Consider the following 18,858-nt stretch of genomic DNA (forward strand, 5'->3'; position numbering starts at 1 on the left):
ATGGAGCTGAGCACCATCTCACACGGGCACCTCCCGGCTCACAGCAGATATCTCCCCACGTCCTTCTGTACAGCACTTCTGCTTTCAGTGAGATGATGATGGATTATTCCCCAATCCGGAGGATACAACAGGAATTAAGAGGATGAAAATTCTTATAAAAAAATTTATCACCTGCAGATCCCTACGTGAGTCCACCCCAGAGCAGGAGGGCTTCTTATTGTGCCAGTGCAGCAGCACGCAGGGAACACAGACGTGTTTTGGTCTCACACTTATGAGATGTGGGCAGCACAAGTCCCTCACTATGACTGGCAATCCTAGGAAAAGCAAATGCTGACCATCTGAGAAACTGAAACCCCCTTCCTATCCTCTCCTAGAAGGGGAGCATGAGCTGAGGCAGCCAGCATGTCCTGCTTTTGCTCCACGCCTTCTGCTGACAGTCTGCTGGCGCCGTACCTGTCTCTACCATTTCCACAATTAAGGTCCTTTCTAGAATGCCACATAAATGACAGGACAAGAACCACAGTCAGGCACAGGAGATTTCAAAGTGCTTCAATAAATGCAGCTAAAGAAAGTTGTGATTCCTTGCCAGGTTATCCCATTATACACAAATCAACAGGCATTTTGAACAAAAATTAATTAACCTCTACTTACTGTAGAAAAGCATTTGGTTCGTAAGAACAAACTCTCTTGCTAAGAAAAAATACACAACTATGTAGTCTTAAAAAACTGAATATATTTTAAACCAATACTGGAACAAAGTCTGAACAAAGTTCCAGAAGAACTTCCTTACCTTGGAAGTGTCAGGCTGGCACACAGAGCCCACACTGCATGATGTGCCCCAGCTCCCCAGCAGCCCTCAGCAGTGGCCGTACCGTGCTGCAGCTGCAGCACACAGCGGCACGGGGCCGTGCGAGTGCAGCCAGTTCATCTGCTGGGCACCACCTCTCCTCTTCTGTGCTGGGACGAGTTAGGGAATGGGACACAGCCACAAATCCTCCTCAGAACACGGGGAAAGTCACACACAGCTGCAGAAACTTTATTTCAAAATCTTTTTATTCAACTGTTATTCAGCAATATACAATACAGTTTATAAACAAATGTCTTACCTTGTTTCCAATCTTCATTTAAAAATAAATATTATCAGCAGTGCCTATTAATTATGGTAAGATGTACCTTTTCAATTAAAATGTCTCCAAAAGAAATAATTTAATTAAAAAAAAAAAAGAAAAAAAGAAAAAGGAAATTCAGAAAAACTAAACACAATCTACTAAGAATATTTCCTTTCTTAGGAAGGGTTTTGACCCAGCATCTTTACATACTGTTATAAAGATAACTGCTCAACAGTTCGTGCAAAATGAAGAGTCTGAAGAGTGAGAGGAAAGGTTTAGAAAAGAAAAATATTACATTAAAATAGAGAAACCATAGGTGCTGTGCACAGAGCAGGGCCTTACACCATAGGGTCTGGAAACTAGATGCATTATTTTTTGTGGTTTACCTTCTGTGACATCCCCAAAGATACGTTTTCCCCTCATGTGGAATTTATCATGCTTCTTTCAGTCTCTTTCTGTCCATCCTTCCAGCTGTGGGTAATGTTTTGTCAGGGGCTTGTCCTGTTCTTAAATAGGTTCCTTTTGTTTGGCTGAGGAGTAGTGAAGGAAGTAGTCCATCAGTGGTTTACTAATAAATGTACAAGATTATGCAGTATTAACAGGAACATGTATAGGAGTGGGTCTGTAGCATAAATAGGTCCTGTGCCTAGAAAAAGAGACAAGGGAAAGAAGGAGATTTTATTTTTTATCTTTGCCAATACAGAAGATTAAATGCAGAAGAGAAATACAGGAAGATTTATTTTTATCACATCAGAGCCAGGGGTCAGAAGCTTAATTTTAATAGTAAAACAGTATCCTCAAGCTATCCAACTCTAATAGCTTTCTCTTCCCCTTCCTAAATCTAACTCCACTCAGGTCATTTCATTATGCATCACTAATGGTATGCCTAAACTTGGCTGTGGCCAAGTTACCAGCAATTGAGATTTCTATTTCTACACACCTTAATCTGGTATATAGTTTCTTGGGAAATGACAGGTATCAACCACCCATTATTTTAAAGGGAAATGACAAATGCTGCAGCCGTGCTCCTTGATTAACAGGACACGAACCCATTTCATTTGGAATGGGAACAGCAAGCCCTTGACATCTTCTTTACCTTCTATAGGAAAGAGCAGAATTTTAAATTAAAAACGTGCACAGGAGCTACAGAAAAACAGAGGTCAGGTGTGAAACACATCCCTTACAGACACTTGGTCCTAATGGCAGGATTGCTCGCTCTATGAGGTAAGCTCATGTGACGCGGGGGGGCAGGGCAGCAGTGGCACACTGCAGGGGATGCTGCAGGTAGGGCAGGCACCCGTGCATTGGCTCACACCAAGAAATGCCATCAGAGTCCGTGCTGCAACTGAACAGGCTGTACCTGCCTCCTATCTGCTCACACTAAGATATTTGCTGTTTTTTTATTTTCTAGTTACCCATGCCAAAAAGAGAGGAATTTACTGTGTACCACTGTGGTCCAACCTCACCAGTGCAGGAGGCTGAGCCCTGGGGCCCAGGTGCACAGCTCCAGCTCTGTCAGCCATGGCGAGGCCCCAGCACTGATGTAGGTCACACTTCACACTGGACCAGCACGGCAGAAATCCCATGCAGAAGCTGTGCCATCCTGGCACGGCCTGCAGCAATGCAGCAGGACAACAGGTTGCTGCCATTCACTCCCCCAAGCCCTGCTGAGCAGACAGATGAGCCTGGACTGGTCCACAACCACAGGTGATTGGGCCCCCAAGTGCCAGCAAGTGACACCTTTCACGTGGAGTTGCATGTATGGTTGTCACCAACACTGTGATGTGACAGCATATGGGGCTGCACACTGTGACTGATGCGTTGTGTGCCCTTGGGCTGCTTCCACCAGGGTGAACACAGAGGCAGGAGGCCAGCTGCAGCCTCACACCACAGCTGGCATGAGAGCTGTGTCAGGGCAGCCTGCAGACTGAGCACCAGAGTTCCCAGTACCCAAAGCACAGACAGCCAACCAGAAAAGTGACCTCAGAACCACTTCTTAATGTACTGAAGTTATTATTTTTTATGCTCTGTATCCTTGAAAAAAGCAATGAGGCCAATTCTGTTTAGGAAACTCACCTCAGGCAAATACCTCGCATACCTTAGTCTTGGTCTCAAGGAGGCGAATGTCTCTGCTGCGGCATGATCAGAGGAAATACCTCAAGAAGATCCTGAGAACACAACTGCTCAGGCAGCCTCATATGTATGCCTCACCAGCAAAGCTAGAGTATTATTATCCAATATAAAAACCAGCTCATTGTAATGTGTTGTGCAACTGAGGAACTCAACTATTGTCCCCATAGTGTGCTATCTCATAGACACCTAGACTGTAGAGATTATTTAGTTATTAAGGTTTTAATTAAGTCCTTGCATGCAGACACATGTGGCAAAGGGCTGCCTACTTAGCAACAGCAGGTTATTAAGATGAATACAGGATTTTTCTTTTTAAAGCTGAATATCATGAACTAACACAACTCAGGTAGCTAAAGCAACTAGTAAATTCTTGTAAAAAAATAATGAAATAGGAATGTGTGCAGGAGCACAGCAGCTGCTGAAGCTTGTGGTCCTGGGCAGCACACTGGACAGACCATCACCAGCCCCCACACTTGCTCACTGCTCAGATTTGCCCTCACTGCCGTAGAGCCCAGCCCTAGGGAGCTGAGCACAGGGAGGTTCTGCCCTGGAGACGGCAGGCAGGAAAAGCAGCCCCTTCCTGCACCAGGAGGGCAACGCAGCAGATCCCAGCAGCGAGCCCTCGCACCACTGCTGCTGGGATGGAGGCTGCTGCCAATATGAGTGAGCCTTCCCAGCATGTTTCACATCTGTCCTCTGCTGCAAACAGAATGTTTATTGAAGCAGCAGAAGCTGAGAAGTGAGTAAGAAACCTCTTTAGACATCTCTGGACTCTTTAAAAGTGGAGGGGAAACACATCAGGAGTCTTCACAGTACTCTGTTTCTATAAGTACGTCTCCATATTTGCAACGCTGCCGTGCCCCATTTCTCATTTCAGACCTGCCATGGGCAGCAGCTAGCAAACTTCTGGCAGGCAGGACATCACCTCAGGAACACACAGCATAGCACCACCTGAAGGGTGGCAGCGTGCACGAAACGTACTGGGCCCAGCTGCCCCTTGCACACCGTGACTCCCTGCAATTCCCTCTGCTTCCCTATCATCACAGCAGAACATCAGACCTAACAAACTGTCCACGTACCAACACAGCCCTGAGACAAAGTGGTGTCCTGGTGACACCGGCTGCAGCCTGGTGTTTTGCAGAGCACATGGCACATCTTCCCTCTTCAGGGAAGGATCTGAGCTCTCAGCTCGAGCAAGAACCTTGCCAAGGCCAGTCAGCCTCCCCCAGCCCACGTCTGCTAACACAGCATCTCCAAGCACAGATTGGATCTGCTCCTCTGGCACACATGGACACAGCTGCAAACACTATGCATTTATTTCTATGTACATGAATGCTGTCTAGCCTCATTATTTTTCCTTAGAAACATACAGTCAATTCACTAATGTATTCTACAGTTTTAGCGGGGATAAAAACCTTAAAAACAAACCTACCTGCACCACATAGAGAAAACTGAATGCAGAGGGCTGAAGTTGAAGGCCTATCTTCTTTTTTTGAGTCTGACACATTACAGGATATCTGAAGACAGAGTGCTTAATCACAGATTGCAGTCACTGACATGACAGACCCATAACTGCAGCCAACACATCCCCATTTCCAAGCTCACCTCTGGGTCACAGCACAGCTGCAAGCACAAGCCCAGGTTGCTACCCCTGTGCTGAGAACAGTGAGGGCAGCCTGGCAGAAGCCAGCATTCCTGGCAGCTGCACTCAGAGGTGCCGAATTTCCACCAGCTTTGTACCTGCCCACCACTGCAGTGAAGATCTGGCCATCAGTATTTGCTCAAATGTAAATGCCATGAAGACCCCTTTCTCTCCATGGCAAAGCTGAACTTGGTTTTCTCAGCACAGAACTCCAGCCACAGTATGTGCTGCCAGTTACTCAGGAAGAAAGCTGCACTTCTGTAGGGGGGTAATTCCCCTGGAAACACTAACGAACAGAACCTGGTGTAATTGGCTCTCACAGCTCAAGCGCTCTAACAACCATCATAAAACTGAAGGGCTGCAAAGGACACCAGGTGAAGGCTGTATTGGAATGGAAAGCAGCGTTAGTCACAGCACACCTGCCACCCCAAATCATGTCAGTTGTAGCTTCACGTACCAGCTTAGTTTAAATCTCAATGCAGAGCTAAGAATTAATGCAAAAATTATTTTTTTCTTTCTCTTTTGCAGAAATTGCTGTTACTTTTAAGCTACGTTCTCCATCTTCTTAATGTGGATGCAGAACTGGAGTTCAAAGACTGTTAACAGAATCTCAGTGGTTAAATAAAAGTGAAATGTATTTTTACAAATCATTTTTAAGTTATTCTTACCAAACACCGACGACAAGTTTTGTTTTTTCCATACCAATTCAGTATTACTGTGCTGTAATACATTGGGCAGCAAAAGCAGACACACAGGACTGTAGAATTCTTCTGCTCTGAACACAAGGAGAACTGTTATTAATTTCTCCCTGCGCAGTTAACCTGAAGCACTTTCATTATAGCTCACATTGCTTATAAACAAGCTGGACTTCGTGTCCTCAATCCTGCTTTTAGTGCCTCGGTGAAAGTTTTGACTTGTGTTAATACATTGCTGCGTTTGCAGATGTAAATAAACAGAGTGTGGTCTTCATCCCCAGGATCTGGACATGAGATCTGACCCAGATTTGAGAACAGAGGCCTATTCTTCAGAGACTTTAAATCAGGAATACAGTTATTTACAAAGTACAAGCACTTAAAACATATTTAGTTTATGTTTTGAATATTGATGTGATAGTGGTTTTTTTTTTTCCTTCTGTAGGCTTATTTATTACTACACAGATTTACAATTTTGCTTTTAAATTATTTATATACACATGGCTTAAAGGGAGAGTCTACCACTAAGGAGAACAATAACAAATTGTTCTGTTGGTGGATGGTGAATTGCTCCTTGGCATCACTCATCCTTCTTTTGGATTTGCAACATAATAACATTTTACTGTAGTTTTCTATTTAATAATTTGCTTTGTGTGAACATTCATCAAAGTTTGACTTAAAGCAGTTCATCCAATTGAAAACAACCATTAATTAGCCAACTGCCTCGTGTCACACATTAAAAATGGGATGGTTCTTTTACTAGCTATATTTAACCAACGGCCAAAACATTTTCCAGCTGTTCACTATTTTTCTTCCCAGAATCTGAGCAGACCCTTGGTATTTCTTTCTGAGAAGGAGGCAAGATGCAGGGGCACATTAATGCAGAGCTGGAAGGTCCCTTTTCCTTCAACTATGATGTAACGCCTAAAATTTGACTGCCCACATAGGATGGAACTGGGACCCTGGTTGGTAGCATCACCAGACATTTCTTTGTACTGGCCACGCAGGAACAGCCCATTTCCTTACACCAGTGTTCAATTAAATATCTCAAACCTGGCATTTCATTAAGAGGTCAGGGACCAAACTGACCATAAAGACTGATTTATTCTCTCCATCTGAAATCTTCAAACTGTGCTTGACAGAAACTCCTTGAGAAGCTGTCCCTGCTGTCTTGCATCTGTGGAAGAAATAGGAGTTTTCTATGGACTGTCAGTCAAGGCTCATTACAGGCATTACCTCCCAGGCACAGCACATTCTCTCACCGACGTAAATTTGGAGCACTTCCACTGAACTGAATTTACTGAACTTCAGATCTAAGAGCTGCTTAGAAGTTCTTAATTAAAAAGACACCATTATTAAAGTCACTATGCACTTTCTGAACTAAAGAGGCAACAGGCTGTACCGCATTAGAGTTACTGTGCGGTTCGAGACTTGATCTTACGAGGTGCATCATACTGCCTTCCATTCAGACCCCTGTGGCACGACACATGCTGTGTTCCTGACCACGTCATCATTTCACGTCTTTTCCATTACACCAGTTTTTACCATCTGCCCGCCTTCTCTCCTCTGACATCCACTACTGCACACAGACCCCCACATAGAAATGAATTGCCAAAATATCCTGTAACAAAAGTAAGTGACAACTACTCCTAACATTGCAAAGTCGCCAGGTTTAGGTATTTCAAGTGGGATCTGTGTTTTCATTTGGAGTGTACAGCCCTCATGAAATGAACATGATTGGACACTTACCTGTATCCATATCTGTGAACTAGTGGCAGTTGATCGTGGAGAGAATGGAGCACAGGCTCAGGAATTCTAAAGAGACTGCAGCACAATGCCCATTTCTGGCACTGGTAAGAAGATAAGAATATCTCTGTAGCTATTCTTTGTAGCAGTCTGGTTCTTCAATTTCTTTGTTCTGGTTACATCTGAGAAAAGCCCATCTAAGATACAAGTTCAGTGTCTTAGTGGTACTCCACTGCACTGGTGGCAGGGATGGCACGGGATCTGCAGCATTCAGAGGCTTGACAGCACTGCTATGGAGCATGGGGAATCCTGTTTTCTTGTGAAACAGTTTCCCAGCAACCTGGGAGCTCCTGCTGACCAACCTTAAGCCCTCTTGAAGACCCTGAAGCCCCTGCTTTAACAGTGGTATGAAAAATAGGTCACATGCATCGTACAGTTACAGACAAGTTAGAAAACAAAAAAATCAGACTGCAAGGAAATGATGCAGAAAGAGAAGTTTGTTCTGTAAGGAAATTCAAAAAATCCATTTCTTCTGCAATTTTGATTTTCTGAAGTCCTGCAGGGCTTTGTTGGAAGCCGGCCTGCAAGTGCCTGTGGGACAGGAGCTGGGTCCATGCTGCTTATGGCACTTCAATTATTGAAGTGGATTTTGGATCACGTTAGAGCTCATTTCAAGGGAACCACAATAAGGCCACTAACAAACAGAAGGAGCTCTGGCTCCAGCAGTAGATTTGATGAACGTGTGGAAATGCAGACCAAGCAGTGAGCAAGAAATACTTCTACTTCTTAGACCGCCAGAAAAACATGACATGTTTGTCAAAAGGTAAAAACTCATCTTCCACTGAAGTCACAAGCAGGGACACGGACTGCAGGGAAGAGCTGGCACACTTTTCCTCAGCATTCCCACTTCCCCTCTGTGGCAGCCAAAGCCCCGTGGAGCAGCCAGTCTTAGCGGTGCTTCTGAAGCCCCTGTGCCATTACCAAGGAGCAGAGGTGGCACACTGAGCTCTGATGGAGCACCAGCTGGGCCACGTGGCACCACGGCCCCGACTGCACACAGCCAAACGAGCAGCCCCACCACCCCAGCATCCTCTCACAGAAATTAAGGAAAAGCTTCATGAAAACACCTGCACTGATTTATAATGAGCTGCAAAAGCTGCTATGGACTGTGCCAGAGTAGAAGAGGAAGGTATCCTGAATACTGAGAAAGAGTCATTCGTTCTATATACATTATACAGCCTAAATCCTTTATATTGGTCTGAATGTATATAAGCCAATAGTTTTTCTCTCAAGACATGCAGCTGGTCTCTACTTTGTAGCACATTTCTATAAACAGATTTCTGCCTTGGTATCTGTGATCTCTGCTCAGTGGGAAGTAAAGACACGAAATATCTGATTAATGAGACCCAAAACGTGCAGCTGTGAATTTGTTTCAATCCAGAATTTCCTGCAGCTCCAGGATCTAAACCCAACTTAACAATACTGAAGACCATTAATTTACTCCTTGGCACTTGAAAAATGGGATACAAAATTCTTTTTAATGTGACTAGGTGAAATATGAATTTTGAGCTAAAACATGCAGAAAAATAACTAACTACATTAGTGGTAGCTTAGCAGTAAATCAGCATCCAGCCCTGCACATCCTTCTTCAGCAATACTATGGGAGCAGTTCCACCTCACACAGCAAACAGCAAAAACCACAACTCAAATTACCCAAATCATGAGGCTGATTGAAAGTGGTTGAGGTTCCAGCTATTGAGCTTTAAGCCTGCGCCATATTCTCAAGTTTTTCATCGTAAGTAGGGGAACCAAAAAGCCACACTGCGTAAAGCACGCAGGCTAAATAATAATGCAGCCACAGAATTCTGAAAGTCAACACTGTAAGACTTGCAATAGAGATCACACTAGATGGAATCCATGTATTTCACATTCTGTGGATGTGACATGAGCTGTAAATATTTGCAACCCCAAAGTAAAGAGCAAGATGTGTTAGTTCTCACTTCACTGTTTTCAGAGTATTTTTGAGTTGAGCAGGATTAGCAGCAAGCTGCCAATATAGTTGCAATTATCATTCCAATCAGAATTACCAAAGCTAAGCAAATCCAAGTGCAGATTATCTAAGAATGTTTTTCTTTTTTTTTCTCCCCAAACAAAACGAAACACAAAAACCAAAACCCTATCCAGTCCATACTTAAAGAACAAAGCTAAGTCTATTAGCAGAGAATGCGATGATGCAAGGAAAAATGCTGTGCTGAGAACAAGTAGGCAAAAAAGCAGAGTCCATTGCCTGCACTGAGGGATGGCCTTTTTGCTGGATGCCAGCAGAGGTGTTGTGGGTGTCCCTCACAGCTGCGCAGCCCCTGCCAACCTTACACACTGCTAGCTGGCAGCTCAGTGAAGGTATTGCTATGCCCTGGGGCTCAGGGATATAAAACTTCACAGCCTAAGCCAGCAAGGGAACAGCTGTGGATGGGGGACATTCTTCTGGGCCTTCTTACTCTCGAGCTCCTGGGCCTGAAAGGGAATCAGGTTATAAATGTGACTTTAAAATGTATTAAGTAGTACAGACAGTAGGGGAACCTTAGGCGTGATCAACAGGCAATGAAACAGCAGACAGAAGATGATGCCTGTTAGGGGTGTTCCGGACTGCTCAGCCCCAGGCTGCAGCCAGCCGCCCCCAGCTGTGTGGTGCTGCAGCTCCCAGCAGCACGGTGCCATCGCGCACATCCAGCACACATCCCGGCAGCTCAGTGCCCTGATGCTGGGCACAGCAGCCCGCACTCAGCGCTCACGCTGACTTCTCCATGGAGCACAGCTGCTGCCCTGCCAAACTGCTGCTTTCCAGCTAATAAAATTGCCTCCCAGCTGATAACAGCCTGGCAATATAAAATACTCGGTTGTTAACCGCTGTTGTGACAAATAATACCATTCCACTGACAACTCTGTTTTTTCCAATACAAACCTACTTGAACTATTTATTATTGACAAAGGGCACTGCTCTGCCATTATCCAATTTTAAAAAACACAAAATAAACAGCAGTAGCAAACCTGCCAGCACTCTCTCTGCTTTAGCAAGCTAAATCAAACCCCTCTCACCGCCGGCAGTCCCATCAGATCCTGGAACATCACCTTCATGGGACCACGGCGAGATGCAGCTCCTGCCTTGTTGGCTTTTCAACTACAGACCAGTGTCAGCAATGGCCTTCTCCAAACTTGTTCTTCTGAGACTGCCCCGATGTTCCTTTGTGCGGTGACTGCTGAGCACACCACTGAAACATCACAACAGCACAGCTCACGTGTCACATTACACACCAGAGAGCTGCATCCCTGGTGGTGAAGATGTAACATTTACTGCCTGTCTTGCCAACTACACAGCCTGCTGCTGGCACTGCACCCTCAGACTCCATTTTGCCAAGGTTATCTAAGAAACCCAGCAGTACATGGATATTCCCAACCAAAATGCTGTTTGTTCATGCAAAAAGACACACAGGTGCACTCAGCTTTCTTCATATCTACTTCAGCTTTTCATTCACAAATGAATCACTTTGTAGCAACATCTCAAGCAGCTTTAGGCACAAGTCACATTCATCAGAACGACTTAGAATGCCCCTTTCATTACATTTAGTCACTTTGTTTTTTAGTATTTTCTCATCTGTCAATTGAATACATTAGAGAAGTTGAAACAATACTCAAAGTTCTGCAAGGACACCATGCAGGCTGTCACAGAATGGGCCTGAGCTGTTTGTCCCATCCCTCTGGAGAACAAGGGCGAACTACTCAAAGGAGGAGACTCTCATAGATTGCATTGCCACCCTTCAGAACCAGCCCAGCACAGCTCAGCTCTGCCCTATGCACTGAGGTGATGCTGCTGCAGTCTGTGCTTTTGTCCAGTTCAAGAATTACTCCATAGTGTGCACACAAAAGAAGATATTTGACCTCACTTGTCCCCAAGGAGTCTAATTTGCCCAGATATTGAAGTGCTAGTGATGTGTATTTAATGAGAATTCTTTTTGCGTGTTTATTATCCAGTGACATTTAGGAGGTCAGCCTGGTAACTCAGTTACAGCACTCTGTTCTGCTCCTTTATTTAACGCAGAGGGAAATGTGAGTGACCCAGGTTGCATTTATCTATAAACAGCAGCAGCGTGTGAGCTCACAGTCGGTCTCATGAAAAGCACAGGGGGAGCAGAGACCCAGGCAGTACAGGCCTGGGAGGTACAACAGAACAGATTTCCCTTTCGGGCTGCGTTGTGCAAAGCGCATCCATCAAACACACGAGCTGCCCTGGCTGCTTCCCCTGCCAGCAAACACAGCCACTCACATTCTGACGAATCCTGGAGAGCCCCAGACCCAAACGCAGTGAAAGCTAACCCCAACTCAGCTACAGCTCTCCAGCAAGGCCCAGCTCCATATCCTCAAGGAACTGTGCTTCTGTTCCCATCTCTGCAGCACAACAAAACACACCTGCTGCTTCTCAGCCCCAGTGGAAGCCAAGTACCTGCACCACTCCCGACATGGTTTCCAGCCTCAGCTGGGTGTTCCAAGCACCACCAGGAGCTGCTCCCAGATGGGATAACAGCATACCCAACCCTGCTCTGCAGTCCCCCACACCAGGCCCAGGCAGGAGCAGCCCTCCTTTGCTGCAGACATGAAAGGCTGTGGAGGGAGAGACAGGAGAGAGGCACGAAGCAGACTTACTTTCTTCCTTGCTGTGAACATTTCATCTTTGCATAACACGAGTTTCTCTGTGTCCTTCCTAGAGCACTCCAAGCATAATGAAGCACAGTTTCTTGTTTGACACTCCCATCTTTGTTTATTTTATTTAAAGCTTTCACTTCAGAGCTTTGTGGCTGGAGATCAAACAAATAAAAGGGAATTTGGAAGCTGTACCATCTGATCTGCATTCTGGTCAGAAGTTAAACTAAAAATTGCCTTCAGCCAATGCACAGCACTCATTTTGGAGACCATTTGGCAGCACATACAAGCGCTGCTCCCTAAGTAATGCCTTCTGTTTTATTACACTGGCCCACGAGATCAGAGGTGGGTGGCGGTGGTGTGGCAGTAAAGGCTGAACCTTCCCACCAGCATTGCTTTACACGCTGTTGCTGTGTGACAGATAGCAGCAGAGAGGCACTCTGAATGGCATCCGAGATGGGAGCATGGATGAAGCAAAGGAGTGACACTGCAGTCCTCCAGGCGGAAAAAACTGCACCCACTGACATCCACTGATATCTACTGAATGCTTACAGAGACCACACGGCGGTGTGAGCACAGTGAGGGGTGGGTGGTACGTTCCAGCAGTGGCAACAGTGTGTCACCTCCACTGACACAGCTCTAGTTCATTGCTGGCTACAACGCACAGCTAAGGGCGCTGACTTTGTTGAACCACAGCGTTTGTAGCTGAGAACGTGCTCTATCAAAGAGTGTAATTGTGCTCTTTGTATCTATTGTAGCTTTTGTGGAAATAAATAGGAGGCATTACTTTCAGAGTGACCTAATGCAGCCAGTTTGCCCCCTGGAAGGGCAGTATAAAATAAACTACTTGTTTGTCCTTCCACTATCAGATAACAAAGACTGACTCCTGAATTCAGTGCCTTGCTCACATTTATGAGATGTGGAATCACTGTTTGCTATTTAATCTCAGCACCAGCACACAGGAGATGAACCTGCTCCTCCTCCTGGACACAGCTCAGCAATGCCCACACTGCTATGCACTAAGAACACTTTCCAAGTTGCTGCGCCAGACTTTCTCCCTACAGCAAAAGATTAAACCTGCGTACAAGTATTTAAATTGAAAGTTGTATTTTTCCTTTCATTTAGAAGCACTCATTCTCTTATGGCACAAAATGCAACAAGTTTACCAGCAGACTCTGCCTCCCTCAGGAAGTGCTGTGTTTCCACGTCAGCCTGCCTTACTGGCAGAGGGGCAGTGATCTTTTCCAGCCGCACGCAATCACAGCACTGAGGTTTTATACTGTAGCTTCAACAGAGAAGGCTATTTGAGCAGGCAGTATTCCTGGCACAGTGCGCAGCCTGTCGCCTCAGATCTGTTCCCTTGCACACTGTGACATTACTGATCACTATTTTTTCTTAAACACAGTATCAGAGTACTTGTCCCACACTACGGGTTTTCCATTTATGGCCTGGTCCATCAGTTGGGACTCTGCTCTTTAAGGCATCTTGTTGACAGACATTTGACAGACGCATTTATTCTGATCATTCATGCTTCAATCCAACAAGATGATGCAAAGAATCACCTTCCCCACATGGCATGCATGCTGCTGAAGCCAACAAGAGCACACCTGAAAGCAGCATTTTGTCTATAATCATGTTGAAATACAGCACAGAGAGGCCCTACTTTGCTGCACTGAACATACCAGGAAGGGCTCTGCTGCAATGGAAACAGAATTAGATCTCAATTAATTGGGGACACGGCAGCCAGTGCCACACCATCAGCTTCAGCAGTGTGTTCATCACCAACAACACACCCAGTGCTTGAGCCCACTTCTGCTTTTGTGCAGAGGAAACATCCTCTGCTTTTGTGCAGAGGAAACCTGTGTACAACAAAAGGACTTACAAATGCTGAAGGCTTCTGAGTAACCACATTACACGATTCAGTCACTACACACAGATGTGCAGCACTGATCTGTCACTGAGCTCAGGCTCAGAGGTGCTGTACACACAGGCCAGGCTCAGCCAGGACAGCACCGGGCCCTGCAGCCCTACCTGAGTTGACACCTGGTTTCACCCCACAGTCCTCTCTGTGGAAAACACACTACACTACAAAAAGACACTGCTTTCACAGAGCACCACAGCAAAAACCTAAAAGGAGTCTCTTCCCCGAGCAGAGGACAGCAGATGCTGCTCTACACCTTACCTTGCTGCCCCGACTGAGAGCCTGGCATTGTGCTTTCCCGGAGCAGCAGCAGTGCCAGCAATGCAGGCAGCACCGCACAGCAGGCGGCTCCAGCTTTGCCGCTGCGCAGCCGGCAGCATCGCTCCCCACCTGGGAATTCCCACAAAACGCTTTCCCACATCCTGCTATCTCGTTCACAGCTTCTTATCTCTCCGTTACCGCCACCGCCGGCCGTAACACCTGCATTTTATTTTCGGCATTCAGTGCAGTCCAGAAACGTACGGCCGGCAGCGGCAGCAGCACCGCCCGGTGCGCACGAGCCGCCAGCCGGGCCGCTTTGCCTCGCACGTGTCACCGCAACACACGACTCCTGCGTGAGAAAGAGACCGAGTTCTTCGGGCACAGCGCGAAGGACCGCAGTCCCCTACAGCCGCAACCAGCACCGACACGGCGCGCTCCCACGCACCGTCACCGCACCGCCGCCTCCGGCGCTCACCCCGCAGCGGATCCGGGGCGGCTGAGCTCGCGGCCGTCCCACGCCCCGGCCTCCCGCCCCCCCGCGCAGCCCCGCGCCTACCTGAGCCGTGCTGCTGCTGCTGCAGGATAGCGGTCCGCCCCCGGCCCTGCCCCTGTCCTGGCGGCGGCGAGGCCGAGGCGGCGGCGGCGGCGGCGGCGGCGGAGGGTCCCCGCTCTCCGGGGGGCGGTGGCGGACGCTTGCCGGGCCCGGGGCCGGGCGGCGGCGTGGCTCTACCAGCGGGGCCGTGGCGGCGAGGGGCCGCCCCGCTCTGGATGTGGGACACCGCCTCGGCCGCCTGCACATCGGGCGGAGCGAAGCGGGACAGGACGCGCAGCAGCGCCTGGGCCTTGTGCTCCTGCGTCTCGTCATCGCTGTAGTCCGCCACGCGGCACTCGTAGACGCCCTCGTCCTGCCGCCGCACGCCCGACAGCCGCAGCCGGTGCGAGATGTCGTTGCCCTGCACGCGGACCGTCTGCAAAAGAGCGGAGCCTCAGCCGCAGGGCCGGCCCCGCCCCTCTTCTCCCCCCTCTCCCCCTCACCCCCACCCTCGCCGCTCGCAGAGCCGTCCGGCCCCGCGCTTGGGCGGCAGTAGCAGCCGCCGGGAGGCCCCCCCCAGCCCCTACATCCGCTCCCCGAACCCCCCCGCCCGCAGGGAGCGGCCGCCACACCGTGGCTGCACCGTGCGGTGCCGGCAGTGGGGTCGGGGCGAGACGGGGTGCGCGCCGCGCCCGCTGCACTTACGCTGATCTTGGTCGCGTCCTTGTTCGCCACCTGAGGAATAGAAACAAGAGATCAGAGCCCGTCCCGGCGGCACGCGGAGCGGCGCTCCCTCCCACCCCATTACTCGGACGAGTAGATCCCCGCCCATGGCACGGGGGAAGACGAAGCCCGGCCCGCCCCGGCGGCACGCACTGCACCCTCGGCGGCACCGCTCAGCGCCCGCGGGCAGCTCCCGGCTCCGCGCTGCGAAACGCGCCGCCTACGGCAGCGCCGACCCGCAGCCCGAACCCGCTGCTCGCACCACAGTCTTTACCGTCCGCCGTTGGGCTGTCCCCGCTAAGTGCTGTAAAACTCGAGCGATGTCACAGCTCTCGCCGATGTACCATCAGCTCCGCGCGCACCCCGCCATCATTTCTGGTGAAAGCGACTCGCGGCTTTTCTACGAGGTTAAATCCAAGCGATTTATCTCCCTGTCTGACAACTGAGTTACACTTTGCCCATCCAGGCGGCACCGCAGTAGCTCAGCGCCTATAGCTGCGCATCTCGATCGGAGCGCTGCAGGAAAACGAGCGGTACCCGAGCCGGGAGCGGAGCGTTCCCCGGCCGCACCCCGCCGGCACCGCCCGGGGCATCGTACCGGAACGGGGGCTGCGGGGCGATCCAGCCGTTCCGGGGAAACGCGGCGGAGCGTTCAGAACGGCGCCCGCCCCCGAGCCTGGATGCTCGCTAGGGGGAGGGGACTCGCAAGATTTAACGCTACTTCATGCATTTTAATTTCTACACCCGACTGCGTGAAAACGGCTGGCCGAGCTCCACACGCAGGTGTACGCGCGCACCCCGCTCAGCGCTCATCGGCACAGCGCTGCCCCGCGCCGCTCCCGCAGCTGCCGGCGGAGCTCTCAGCCCGCGAGGATGCCCCGCTCAGCGCGCTGCCCGCGCCTCCAACCCCAGCTATTCTCCGGCCACCTCGCTCGAGCCCTTGCTCCCGGTTTCGCATCCGGACTCCGAGCATTTTCCAGTTACAGCCCTGAAGACGCTGTCCTTATATTCCTATGGTGAATTTCCCCCTTCCCCGGAGGCCGCGCTGCCCCCCGTTCCCAGCCGCCTCCGTGCCCGCCGGCTCTCTCCCGGCCGCGTACCCCTTACCTTGCTCCTGCCGCCAGGGATGCTGACAGCCAGTTCGTGTGCGAGTTCTCGGGCCGGTTCCTTGAGGTACCACCACTGGATTTCCAAGGAATAAGAGGTGGATCCGCTGGCTCGGAAAGCGCAAGGCATCTCGATGTCGTCTCCCTCCCTAACAGTCACATCTTTGGGAACTTCGGTGAAGGTGGCTGGGAGGGGAACACAGAGTTACGAGGCCGGTTAGCGGGGAGCGGGCTCCGAGCGCCGCGGGCAGCGCGCTGCAGCCGGACCGGGCCGCGCCGTCCCGCAGCCGCCCGCCGCGGGGCTCCGCGCCGGAACAGCCCCGCTGCGCCCCAGCAGAGCCCCGGGAGCGCCGAGCCCCCACTCACCGGTGACGCCGAGCAGCAGCGGCGCGTGCAGCACCAGGGAGCAGAGCGTGCAGAGCAGCCCCCGATTTTCCATCGCATCGATGGGGCCGCGGCGGGCGCGCCTCAATCCATCGCACGCCGCGGGGCCCGGCGTCTCCCCGACAGCCAAAGCCGCCCGGCAGCCCCGCGTCCGCGGGAAGCTACTGTAACATCCGCGGCCGGCAGCCGCACTCAACGGGAGGAAGCGGCGTTCCTGGGAATTAGAAGAATCCCGTCCCGGCGATCCGCTCGGCGGCGAGCGGGTTCAGCTGCCCTGCGCCGAAGAGGGGCTCGCTCCGTCCAGAAGCGCGCGGGCGACGCCGGGCTCCCCTCCGAGCCCCATCCCAGTGACGCTGCGCGGCGGCACAGCCGAGCCTCGCTCCGCACCCGCACGGCCCCGCGGCGCCGAGCTCTGCCCCCGCGCGGCGGCTCCGCGTCCGGCCCGCGCCTCCCCGCCCCGCCCCGCGTGTCCCCGCCCCGCCCGGCCCCGCGCTCCCTGGGAAGGACCGCCCGGAGGAGCGCGGAGCTGCGTGCCGGCAGCCTGTGCTCCTCCGGGCTGGTGGCTCCGTGCCTGTCAGGCCTCCTAAATCCCTATGTTCATTACTGGTTAAAATGCATTAAGGAAAAACAAAAAACAAAACAAAGCAAACAAAAAAAACAAACCAAAAAAAACCCCCAACAACCAGCAACTAACTCTATTGATTTAGAATAGCGTCGTAAAAAGAAAATGCTTCTGCGGATCAGCTGTTTCTTAGGCAAACATCCCAGTTAAGAAGCAGAAATGGTCACAAGTCATAGCAGCAAAGTCATTGCAATGAGTTACTGCCCCAGCACACACTGATTGCTGCACTAAGTAATGAGGGGAGGCTGTATTTTAATAAATCTAAGGCGCCTCACTACCATCTTTGGCTTTAATTCTCCTCTGAAGTTCCATTTGAAGGCACCATCCTGTTCAGCCACAGCTCCATTTCATCACCGCGATGGCACACAGAGTGGATTTAATGACCCGCAGAACATTTTCTTTCTACTTTTAAAGCTGGACATGTGATGAGTTCTACGGACCTGATTATCGAGACGCGCCTGTTTGAGAGTCACTTCATGGTGCTTATTGGGCGCTGGAAGCACCCAACCACCCACCTCCCCGCAGCACCCGCCTGCAGTGTGGATGGGATCCCAGGGCTGCATCAATCCATATTCCTAATGGAATTTTTTTCTTTCTTCAGACTACTGTCTGTCATTTCCACTGATAATATCAGGATTTAAACCCTGCAGCGGTCTCCTGCTAGGTCTGTGATACGATGCAGCTCCTTTCCAGACTCCCCCTGGAGCCTGACCCCTGCCAGGAGCAGAGCCCAGCACTCAGGCAGCACACTCAGTCCCAGCCAACCATAAGGGCCTTTACTGCAGTAATTATCAAACACCACTTCATCAAATAACCCAACAATCACTTCTGCTTTGCCTTCTGCCCAAAAGCTCATCACGCTCCATACATAAATGAGCATCATCATTTCTTTCCACACAGAGCCAGCCTTAAGCCACACAGCACCGCAGGGAGCTCCGTGAGCAGCTCATCGCCTACCTGGTGTGCAGCGGTGTCTCCAGGGAGCGAAGCTGGGTGGTGGTTTGCAGCAGTGCTGTGCTGTGCTGTGCTAGCGGGGCGGCTCTGGGGCAGCAGGCCCTCCTCAGAAGGCTCAGGGACACCTGGGGACAGACAGACCACACAGTCAGCACACACAGACCTGCACACACAGCCAGACATGGCAGCTCTGGAAGCACAGCGGCCTTAACAAGGAAGGGTTCTTTCTCTGGCCTTCCTGCTACTGAGAATGCAGGGAATCTCTGCTTACCTCCAACCATCACATAATCACAGCAGGTATATGTGAAGTTATGACAAAATGTATTTGGAAACCTTTTACT

The 18,858-nt window shown here is 50.2% G+C and overlaps 1 protein-coding gene across 1 annotated transcript; it reads right to left on the reverse strand.

The window, feature by feature from the left end:
* Window positions 1–1,666: 1,666 nt before the first annotated feature.
* VSTM2B (V-set and transmembrane domain containing 2B) lies at window positions 1,667–17,284 on the reverse strand (the record flags this gene model as incomplete). Its single annotated transcript, XM_079541665.1, has 6 exons — window positions 1,667–1,755; window positions 14,753–15,164; window positions 15,434–15,463; window positions 16,559–16,743; window positions 16,924–17,068; window positions 17,222–17,284. The coding sequence occupies 6 exons, from the start codon at window positions 17,282–17,284 to the stop codon at window positions 1,667–1,669; spliced, it is 924 nt and encodes a 307-aa protein (XP_079397791.1).
* Window positions 17,285–18,858: the final 1,574 nt, after the last annotated feature.

Source organism: Tetrao urogallus, assembly GCF_951394365.1.
Source record: "Tetrao urogallus genome assembly, chromosome: 12".
Lineage (NCBI taxonomy): Eukaryota > Metazoa > Chordata > Aves > Galliformes > Phasianidae > Tetrao > Tetrao urogallus.